This window comes from Oncorhynchus mykiss, chromosome 6 (assembly GCF_013265735.2).
Source record: "Oncorhynchus mykiss isolate Arlee chromosome 6, USDA_OmykA_1.1, whole genome shotgun sequence".
Lineage (NCBI taxonomy): Eukaryota > Metazoa > Chordata > Actinopteri > Salmoniformes > Salmonidae > Oncorhynchus > Oncorhynchus mykiss.
The window spans coordinates 56474500-56485423 of NC_048570.1; the positions used below are offsets into that span (position 1 = coordinate 56474500).

The 10924-nt window shown below is 42.2% G+C and overlaps 1 protein-coding gene across 1 annotated transcript; it reads right to left on the reverse strand.

The window, feature by feature from the left end:
- Nucleotides 1–6137: 6137 nt before the first annotated feature.
- On the reverse strand, nt 6138–8104 carry LOC110526183 (fin bud initiation factor). Its single transcript, XM_021606896.2, has one exon. The coding sequence runs from the start codon at nt 7673–7675 to the stop codon at nt 7046–7048; it is 630 nt and encodes a 209-aa protein (XP_021462571.1). The 5' UTR covers nt 7676–8104; the 3' UTR covers nt 6138–7045.
- Nucleotides 8105–10924: the final 2820 nt, after the last annotated feature.

Genomic DNA, 10924 nt, shown 5'->3' on the forward strand with positions numbered 1-10924 from the left:
CTGAGAGGAAGACAACCATGTCTTCTCCCTGGACCTCCTCAATGTCAACCTCTTGAACATCAGACTCACTGTCACTTTCCAACCTTGTTGAGGATGGCTCGTTGTCAGGCTCAAAAAGCCTCAAATGTTCCTGGATGGCCACCAATTTTTCAACACTTGTATTGGTCAGCCTGTTGCATGCTTTGGTGTGTGTGTTCCCAAACAAGGACCAGTTACGCTGCGGCACGCTGCGGCATGTATGGGCTTCAGACTGAAGTCTTCAGTCTTTTAGATGTATTTCACAACTGCAGTTTCCTCTGCTTGGAGCAACAGTGAAGTGGGCAGGGCAGTACGGATTTATTTTCTTACATCTGAAAGCAGAGTCTGAACATCAGACCGGATGGCATTGTCTTCCTCAATCTGTGCAATGGCTACTGCTATAGTTTTCAGGCTGCTTACCACTCTCTCCCGAAATACATCATCCAGGAGGATCCTCTTGATGGGGCTGTCCATATCGGCAGACTGTGATATGGCCATTTCGTGGAGAGACTCCTTCCCCTCCAGGAGACTGTCAAACATGACAACACTACCCCAACAGGTGTTACTGGGCAGCTTCAATGTGGTGCTCTTATTCTTCTCACTTTGCTTGGTGATGTAGATTGCTGCTATAACTTGATGACCCTTTACATACCTAACCATTTCCTTGGCTCTCTTGTAGAGTGTATCCATTGTTTTCAGTGCCATGATGTCCTTGAAAAGCAGATTCAATGCATGAGCAGCACAGCCAATGGGTGTGATGTGAGCTTAGGACTCCTCCACTTTAGACCAAGCAGCCTTCATGTTTGCAGCATTGTCTGTCACCAGTGAGAATACCTTCTGTGGTCCAAGGTCATTGATGACTGCTTTCAGCTCATCTGCAATGTAGAGACCGGTGTGTCTGTTGTTCCTTGTGTCTGTGCTCTTGTAGAATACTGGTTGAAGAGTAGTTAATTATTCCTTGCCCACGAACAATCGACCACCCATCAGAGATGATTGCAATACAGTCTACTTTCTCTATGATTTGCTTGACCTTCACTTGAACTCTGTGGAACTCTGCATTCAGCAATTGAGTAGATAAAGCATGTCTGGTTGGAGGGGTGTATGCTGGGCGAAGAACATTCAGAAATCTCTTCCAATACACATTGCCTGTGAAAATCAGAGGTGAACCAGTTGCAGACACAGCTCGAGCAAGACATTCATCAGCATTTCTCTGACTATGTTCCTCCATTGAGGCAAAAAAACTTCTGATTCCAGGAGGACCATGAGCTGTTGCTTTCGATAAGGTGTCCGGTTCATTATTTTCACCTCGAATAGAAGTAGAGGGACTTTTGTCAGAGGTTGCTTGTTGTGAGCACTGAGGGAACTTTATGCACTTGGCCAGATGATTCTTTATTGCATTCTTCACATATGATTTGGCACTGTATTTGCAAATGTACATAGCTTTTCCTTCTACATTAGCTGCAGTAAAATGTCTCCACACATCAGATAGTGCCCCTGGCAATTTCCTGTAAAGATTTGAAAGAAAATGAGTAAAAAAAACTCAAATACAATTCCATATACAGATAAATAGTTAAGCAGTTAGATTAAACAAATCCTTTGTAAGATAAATGTTTTAAAATTAAACATGTATGGAAACAGGTGAATTAACACTCAGTTAGCAGGCTCAAGCTAGCTAAAACCCACATAGTAGCAAAAACTAACTAGCAGAAATTGTTAACAAGTTAGAAATGATTTAAACACATTTTGCTGTAGGCTACTATTTACTAGTTAACAAAAAATAATGTATGTCGTATCAAATATATTCACCCTACCCAGTTGTTGTAATCAAAACTTACCAGAAAGCATGTAATCCTTGGCTCAGACAGTGTAGCAGTGTGGCTCAATAGCATCTCATTAGTGTGCAAGATCTTGAGATTCAGCTGCACAGAATGGAAGATGTGATGGAAGAATACACTGTGCATGCAGAGGGTTGCAATTCCATTAAATTGGGATAGTTTAACCAAAATATGCCACAAGACCTAGAATTTCCTTATGTGTATCCCACAAAAAGGTTAAATGTTATAAGCTAGCATTTTGATGAATTTAAGCAAAAATTACCCAAATTCCAGGGCTTAACTTCCCATGGAAAATTTCCAGAAATTTACCGGAAAGTTTCCCGACCCTTTGCAACCCTAGCCGCGATTACAGCATCGAGTCTTCTTGGGTATGACACTACAACTTTGGCACACCTGTATTTGGGGAGTTTCTCCCATTCTTTTTTTGCAGATTCTCTCAAGTTCTATCAGGTTGGATGGGGAGCAACGCTGCACAGATATTTTCAGGTCTCTCCAGAGATGTTTGATCGGGTTCAAGTCCGGGCTCTGGCTGGGCCACTCAAGGACATTCAGAGACTTGTACCGAAGCTACTCCTGCGTTGTCTTGGCTGTTTGCTTAGGGTCGTTGTCCTGTTGGAAGGTGAACCTTTGTCCCAGTCTGAGGTCCTGAGCGCTCTGGAGCAGGTTTTCATCAAGGATCTCTCAGTACTTTGCTCCGTTCATCTTTCCCTCGATCCTGACTAGTCCCCCAGTCCCTGTCTCTGAAAAACATCCCCACAGCATGCTGCTGCAATCACCATGCTTCACTATAGGGATGGTGCCAGGTTTCCTCCAGACTTGATGCTTGGTATTCAGGCCAAAGAGTTCAATCTTGGTTCATCAGACCAGAAAATCTTGTTCCTCATGATGTGAGAGTCTTTAGGTGCCCTTTGACAAACTCCAAGTGGGCTGTCATGTGCGTTTTACTGAGGAGTGGCTTCCGTCTGGCCACTCTACCATAAAGGCCTGATTGGTGGAGTGCAGAGATGGTTTTCTATCTGGAAGATTCTCACATCGCCAAAGAGGAACTCTGGAGCTCTGTCAGAGAGACCATTGGGTTCTTGGTCACCTCCCGTACCAAGGCCCTTCTCCCCCGATTGTTTAGTTTGGACGGGCGGCCAGCTCTAGGAATAGTCTTGGTGGTTCCAAACTTCTTCTATATAAGAATGATGGAGGCCTCTGTTTTCTTGGGGACCTTCAATGCTGCAGATATTTTTTAGTACCCTTCCACAGATCTCAAATCAAATCAAATCAAATTGTATTTGTCACATACACATGGTTAGCAGATGTTAATGCGAGTGTAGCGAAATGCTTGTGCTTCTAGTTCCGACAATGCAGTAATAACAAGTAATCTAACTAACAATTCCAAAACTACTGTCTTGTACACAGTGTAAGGGGATAAAGAATATGTACATAAGGATATATGAATGAGTGATGGTACAGAGCAGCATAGATCTGTGCCTCGACACAATCCTGTCTCGGAGCTCTATCGACAATTCCTTCGACCTCATGGCTTGGTTTTTGCTCTGACACGCACTGTGAACTGTGGGTCCTTATATAAACAAGTGTGTGCCTTTCCAAATCATGTCCAAACAATTGAATTTACCACAGGTGGACTCCAATCAAGTTGTAGAAACATCAAGGATGATCAATGGAAAGAGGATGCACCTGAGCTCAATTTCGAGTCTCATAGCAAACAGTACAAATACTTACGTAAATAAGGTATCTGTTTTTTTGTTTTGTTTTTAATTTGCAAAAAATATTAAAAACCTGTTTTTGCTTTGTCATTATGGGGTATTGTGTGTAGATTGCTGAGGATTTGTATTTGATCCATTTTAGAATAAGGCTGTAATGTAACAAAATGTGGACAAAGTCAAGGGGTCTGAATACTTTTTGAAGGCACTGTAGGTTCTGGATGGGAGGAAGCTTGGCCCCAGTGATGTACTGAGCCGTACGCACTACCCTCTGTAGTTTATTACAGTTGGATGCCGAGCAGTTGCCATATCAGGCGGGGATGCAACAGGTCAGGATGCTCTCGATGGTGCAGCTGTAGAACATTTTGAGGATCTGGGGACCCATGCTAAATGTTTTCAGTCTCCTGAGGTGTTGTTGTGCCCCCTTCACGACTGCATTGGTGTGTTTGGACCATGATAGTTGGCCGGTGAGGTGGACACCAAGGAACTTGAAACTCTCGACCCACTCCACTACATCCCCATCGATGTGAATGGGAGCGTGTTTGGTCCTCCTATTCCTGTAGTCCACAATCAGCTCTTTTGTCTTGCTCACATTGAGGGAGAGATTGTCCTGGCACCACACTGCCATATCTCTGACCTCCCTATAGGCTGTTTCATCTTTGTCTGTGATCAGGCTTTGTCTACGACTGTTGTGTCGTCAGCAAACTTAATGATGGTGTTGGATTCGTGCTTGGCTACACAGTCGTGGGTGAACAGGGAGTACAGGAGGGGACTAAGAACTCACCCCTGAGGGGCCCTTGTGTCGAAGATCAGCGTGGCAGATGTGTTGTTGCCTACCCTTACCACCTATGGGCGCCCAGTCAGGAAGTCCAGGATCCAGTTGCAGAGGGCGGTGTGATGACCTTTGTGGGCATTATAGTGTTGAACGCAAACAATGTGATGAAGGTACAAACAATTTAATGGAGCCTGCATAAATAGTAGCCTACATGAACTCCACAATATTTTTTAAATGTTGTGCAGTTCCATTGGTGACGGTAAGTTAGCCCAGGATGTTCAACAATGAACTTTATCAGATACTTTAAATCATATGGCAAACAAGTTGTCTGTGCTCTGTTTAAAACATGTATCCTTATAACAGGATACTGGCCTGCATCTGAAGTCCATGCATTGGAATCTTTCAAGGTGTAGAAACAGCAAGAGATTTTTATTCTGTTTCCATGATCATAAATACCAGCATAATAAACAATAAAGTACATACTGTTTCTAATAAATCAACTAGAGCAATGCCAAGAGTAAATCTTTGAACATTGTGTTCTCACTGGCCTAATTGCTCATATCGCTATTGCACGCACAGCCCTTGACTTCTGTCAGGCTACCACCAGGGTTGGGATAAATTCCATTTTACCTCAGTCATTTCAGGAAATGAAAAAAAAGAAATGTATTGAGTTGGAAATCAACTGCATTATTACACATCAAGCCACGAATCAGTGTTTTTCAAATCTTGTCAATCAAGATGTGACATTTAGATGTCTACACGTAGCCTACTTTATGTAACACATTGAGCGTTACATATCTACTTTTTATTGTGTCACCATAAGTCTAGAGCAGTGCTTCCCCAAAAAATTATACACAAATAAAAATTTTTTAAGGAACTCAGTCCGACTTTAAACTTACTCTTGAAAGTTGTAACAGTAGAATTCACAAGGTGCAATTTTGAAATTCGGTAGTGCATCATCAGTTCCTTTTGCCATGTTAGTCATTGCATACCTTAGAGCTATTTATAACTTGTCAGAAATATACAGATCAACTAGCCCAAGCCAACTAACGTTTTTATTTAGGTTTTTTAGCACAGATTCTGTTGTCATTTTTGGTCACTCAAATAATATCAAATGTATAGAATTGCAAGAATATTTGCTTTAGTAATGATAAATTCTTTCCACCAACAAGAGGGATGTGAACAATGTCATGAAGAGTGCTATTTTAGTTGTCAGTATTTGTTATGATTTAAATGGCAAAGCAGAATAAAAATATCAAAATATGAGTTAAACTCCCAGCAGAGCCCCAAGTCCAATGGGTATATCCTCTGATGTGTTGATGTTAATGCGTTGATGTTCTCCGTATCCATAGCCAGAATGATTTTGCAGTGCATGGTGATCAAACAGGTTTCCTGTTATATTCATCAGAGATGTACGGGGGTGAAGTCTGTGAATCCACAAAATAGCACATGACAGTATTCATACCTTGGATTTTGTTCAGATACCTGCAGACAGACACAAAAGTGAGCAGTTCAGTCATCTGCACCCAATACAGCTAGCCTTCAACATATTCTCATAGTATTCAGTACATATTCTTACCTCTTTGTTGATTGATGTCCATTTTCTGTTTTAGAAAGATTTGCACAAATATTAAAAAATAGATGGTATCATCATACAACAATATCAATTTAGGTCATACAAGAGATGAACCTGTAAAGAGGCGAACTACCATTTGACCTAGAAAGCTGTCCAAATCATTGGTTTCACCAGCTGTAGTTCAGTCTTGTCTATAATAACGAGTTGTCCCAACAACTGAGTAGAACTTCAAACACAAAATCTTTAATTAAAAACGGAACACACAAAACCTTTTAGGAATGTTGCCACAGACACCAGTGTTTGAAGTCCATGAGTGCTGCCTGCAGTCTTAAGTATTTATCATACTTGTTGCCATATATATATAATTTAAAAAATAAAAACAATATATATTGCAGATATTGAAACATATTAGCCAAAAATAAAGAATACAATTAAGCTCTTCCGTCACATAGATATTGACACGCACAGCATTTATTCCAATAACATGCTCTGAACATTTCCCCAAATTATATTGCATTCACAAAATGGCAAAGGGATATACAAATAATAAGTCACAACCTTACATGTTTAACAAAGTCAATAATTGTTCAAAGTATTATTTAAAGCTCTTGTTAATTGTCCTTACTGTAAAAAGAAAAATGCAAATTGTGATGCATTGTAAACATTTCAATTATTTCCAGACAAATTCACTCAATTGAAGGCAAGATTTATGAGAGAAATATGCTGCCAAGTAGATTCTGTTGGCCTATGTCACATACTGTATAAATAACACCTGTTGCAACTGTTAGACAACGTCACCGCTATGAATGAATAGTCATCTTTGAAATCTCCGTCAGAGCAAGGCATCGACAATTATCAATTGCAAAGGCATTTTAACGCAACGCCATATTGCAAATGCCCAAATAATGTTGCCACAAGTAAACCTACCTACACAAAATGAACCGACAACATTGTCAATTAATTACATTTTACTAGGTATATTGTATTTTTTGAATAAATAAAACACTGGTATCATATCTGTCTCTGCATGTTTTATCTCTCCGTTAATATAAATATGCAATGAAATTCGACATGACTTCGCCAATATTATTTTCCTCATAGTCTACTTTTACAACTAGGTTTAACCGATTTACCCAAGTTTAACCTTCATGTATTCATTTTTCAGTCGGCCTAATCTGGTCCCGTGACTTCGAATTATGAGAGAGAGAAGCTCGTGTTTATCCTTCAACCCCACAGATATGTCCAGTGTTCCCTTTAGCACGTCCCTTGTGTGGACAACCATGTTCAGAAAGTCGTCGTTTATGCGGTGCTCCTCCTTCAGCTCGTTCTGCTGACTCTGTTTGAATTTCACCTCCAGTTCTAACAGAGCCTTTTCAGAGTTTGTAAAAGCCTCGCCAATCTGAGTCGTCTCCCTTCTCAAATATTTTCCATAGCTGTCCTCTCCGTCCAAATCAAAATAAATACTTTTCCCGATCCCCTCCAGCATTCTGGCCGCGTCTTCGATGTGTCTCTTGATGATCGTGAAATCGTCTCGGATGACCGAATCTTGGTCCTCGTCAAGAACGCATTTTCGGTCGTCTGTCATTTTAAAAAGCATTTGACATTTTTCCGGATCATCGTTATTCTCATAGTCGCCGTCTGGCACAAAGTAGTGATGGAACGTGCCGTTAGACATCTCGGGATACAGAGGTCCATTAAAAAACGCACCGCAGAGCGGCAATGAAAACATCCCAATAGCGAGTAAGTGGAGAAAAGCCATCCTATCCACTTCTGGCAATACGTGAGAAATAGAAGAGGCTTTCCTTTATAGCGCAAGAAAAATGTTATTTAATTCCCTCACCAATCACAACATTTCCAAACGTGCAATGCATGTGGTATCCAAGACTTAAAAGACCGAAAGTAGCTAGGTGATATTTGTAAGTCTTCTTTAAGGTCGCTCCTCGTGTAGCCTATGCAGCAAGTGTTGCCAACTATTTTTCAAGGAAAGTAGCTGTTGGTTCAGCCACAAACAGTCACGTGAAAGTTTGGAATAATTTCCCTAAACTTTACACAGAGAAACCCCAAAGACGTCACGCAGGAGTAATATACCAAACGCATCCAACTGAAATAAATGTGAGAGTGCCCGACGTAGCTTTGTGCCTCAATTTCAAACTCAACATCTGGATTTCTCAAGCACCGCGCTTGGTTTTGACTGATGATAGCCTACCCCCTCTCAACTCTCAAATTACATCCCCGCTCCGTCACTTAAAAGGAAGCGCAGTCTCATTTGACTGCAGGCCCGGTCCTGGCCTATATGCCGATAAATAGAATACAGTCTCGGCCCACAATACACTTTAAAGTTTAATGAATGCCTATCCATGTGGTAGCCTACTTTTGTAAAAACAGGCAGTTACATTGGCTTTATAGTCGTGATACCTGACAGACTCGAGACTAATTATACTGAACAAAAATGAAATGCAACATGCAACAATTTCAAAGATTTTACTGAGTTACAGTTTATAGAAGGAAATCAGTCATTTGAAATAAATTCATTAGGCCCTTTCACATTACTGGGCAGGGGCACCGAATCAGAATCAGTTTGTCCCTACAAAGGGATTTAATTACAGGCAGAAATACTCCTCAACAACCCCCCCCCCCCCCCCCCCCCCCCTCCTCCCCTCCTCGGGTTATCCCGCAGGTGAAGAAGCCAGATGCTGAGATCATGGGCTGGCGTGGTTACACGTAGTCTGCGGTTGTTAGGCCACTTGGATGTACTGCCACATTCTCTAAAATGACATTAGTAGCTTATAGTAGAGAAAATAACATTAAATTATCTGGCAACAGTTCTGTTGGACATTCCTGCAGTCAGCATGCCAATTGCACACTCCCTCAGAATTTGAGACATCTCTGACATTGTGTTGTGACAAAACTGCACTAGAGTGGGCTTTTCTTATCACCAGCACAAGGTGTAATGACCAGGCTGTTTAATGAACTTCTTGATATGCCACACCTGTCAGGTCGATGAATTATCTTGGCAAAGGAGAAATGCTCACGGTGGGACACTGATTTATTTAGAATTCAAGGCGCACTTAACCAACATGGCTACCACAGCATTCTGCAGCGATACGTCATCCCTTCTGGTTTGGGCTTATTTATTTATTTATTGTTCAACAGGACAATGACCCAACACACCTCCAGGCTGTGTAAGAGCTATTTTACCAAGAAGGAGAGTGATGGAGTGCTGCATCAGATGACCTGGCCTCCACAATCCCCTGACCTCAACCAAATTGAGATTTTATTTTTTATTTTTTATTTCACCTTTATTTAACCAGGTAGGCTAGTTGAGAACAAGTTCTCATTTGCAACTGCGACCTGGCCAAGATAAAGCATAGCAGTGTGAACAGACAAGACAGAGTTACACATGGAGTAAACAATTAACAAGTCAATAACACAGTAGAAAAAAAGAGAGTCTATATACATTGTGTGCAAAAGGCATGAGGAGGTAGGCGAATAATTACAATTTTGCAGATTAACACTGGAGTGATAAATGATCAGATGGTCATGTACAGGTAGAGAGAGATATTGGTGTGCAAAAGAGCAGAAAAGTAAATAAAAATAAACAGTATGGGGATGAGGTAGGTAAAATCGGGTGGGCTATTTACCGATAGACTATGTACAGCTGCAGCGATCGGTTAGCTGCTCAGATAGCAGATGTTTGAAGTTGGTGAGGGAGATAAAAGTCTCCAACTTCAGCGATTTTTGCAATTCGTTCCAGTCACAGGCAGCAGAGAACTGGAACGAAAGGCGGCCAAATGAGGTGTTGGCTTTAGGGATGATCAGTGAGATACACCTGCTGGAGCGCGTGCTACGGATGGGTGTTGCCATCGTGACCAGTGAACTGAGATAAGGTGGAGCTTTACCTAGCATGGACTTGTAGATGACCTGGAGCCAGTGGGTCTGGCGACGAATATGTAGCGAGGGCCAGCCGACTAGAGCATACAGGTCGCAGTGATGGGTGGTATAAGGTGCTTTAGTAACAAAACGGATGGCACTGTGATAAACTGCATCCAGTTTGCTGAGTAGAGTGTTGGAATCTATTTTGTAGATGACATCGCCGAAGTCGAGGATTGGTAGGATAGTCAGTTTTACTAAGGTAAGTTTGGCGGCGTGAGTGAAGGAGGCTTTGTTGCGGAATAGAAAGCCGACTCTAGATTTGATTTTAGATTGGAGATGTTTGATATACGTCTGGAAGGAGAGTTTACAGTCTAGCCAGACACCTAGGTACTTATAGATGTCCACATATTCTAGGTCGGAACCATCCAGGGTGGTGATGCTAGTCGGGCGTGCGGGTGCAGGCAGCGAACGGTTGAAAAGCATGCATTTGGTTTTACTAGCGTTTAAGAGCAGTTGGAGGCCACGGAAGGAGTGTTGTATGGCATTGAAGCTCGTTTGGAGGTTAGATAGCACAGTGTCCAAGGACGGGCCGGAAGTATACAGAATGGTGTCGTCTGCGTAAAGGTGGATCAGGGAATCGCCCGCAGCAAGTGCAACATCATTGATATATACAGAAAAAAGAGTCGGTCCGAGAATTGAACCCTGTGGCACCCCCATAGAGACTGCCAGAGGACAGGACGACATGCCCTCCGATTTCACACACTGAACTCTGTCTGCAAAGTAGTTGGTGAACCAGGCAAGGCAGTCATTAGAAAACCGAGGCTACTGAGTCTGCTGATAAGAATATGGTGTTTGACAGAGTCGAAAGCCTTGGCCAGGTCGATGAAGACTGCTGCACAGTACTGTATTTTATCGATGGCGGTTATGATATCGATTAGTACCTTGAGCGTGGCTGAGGTGCACCCGTGACCGGCTCGGAAACCAGATTGCACAGCGGAGAAGGTACGTGGGATTTGAGATGGTCAGTGATCTGTTTGTTGACTAGGCTTTCGAAGACCTTAGATAGGCAGGGCAGGATGGATATAGGTCTGTAACAGTTTGGGTCCAGGGTGTCTCCCCCTTTGAAGAGGGGGAT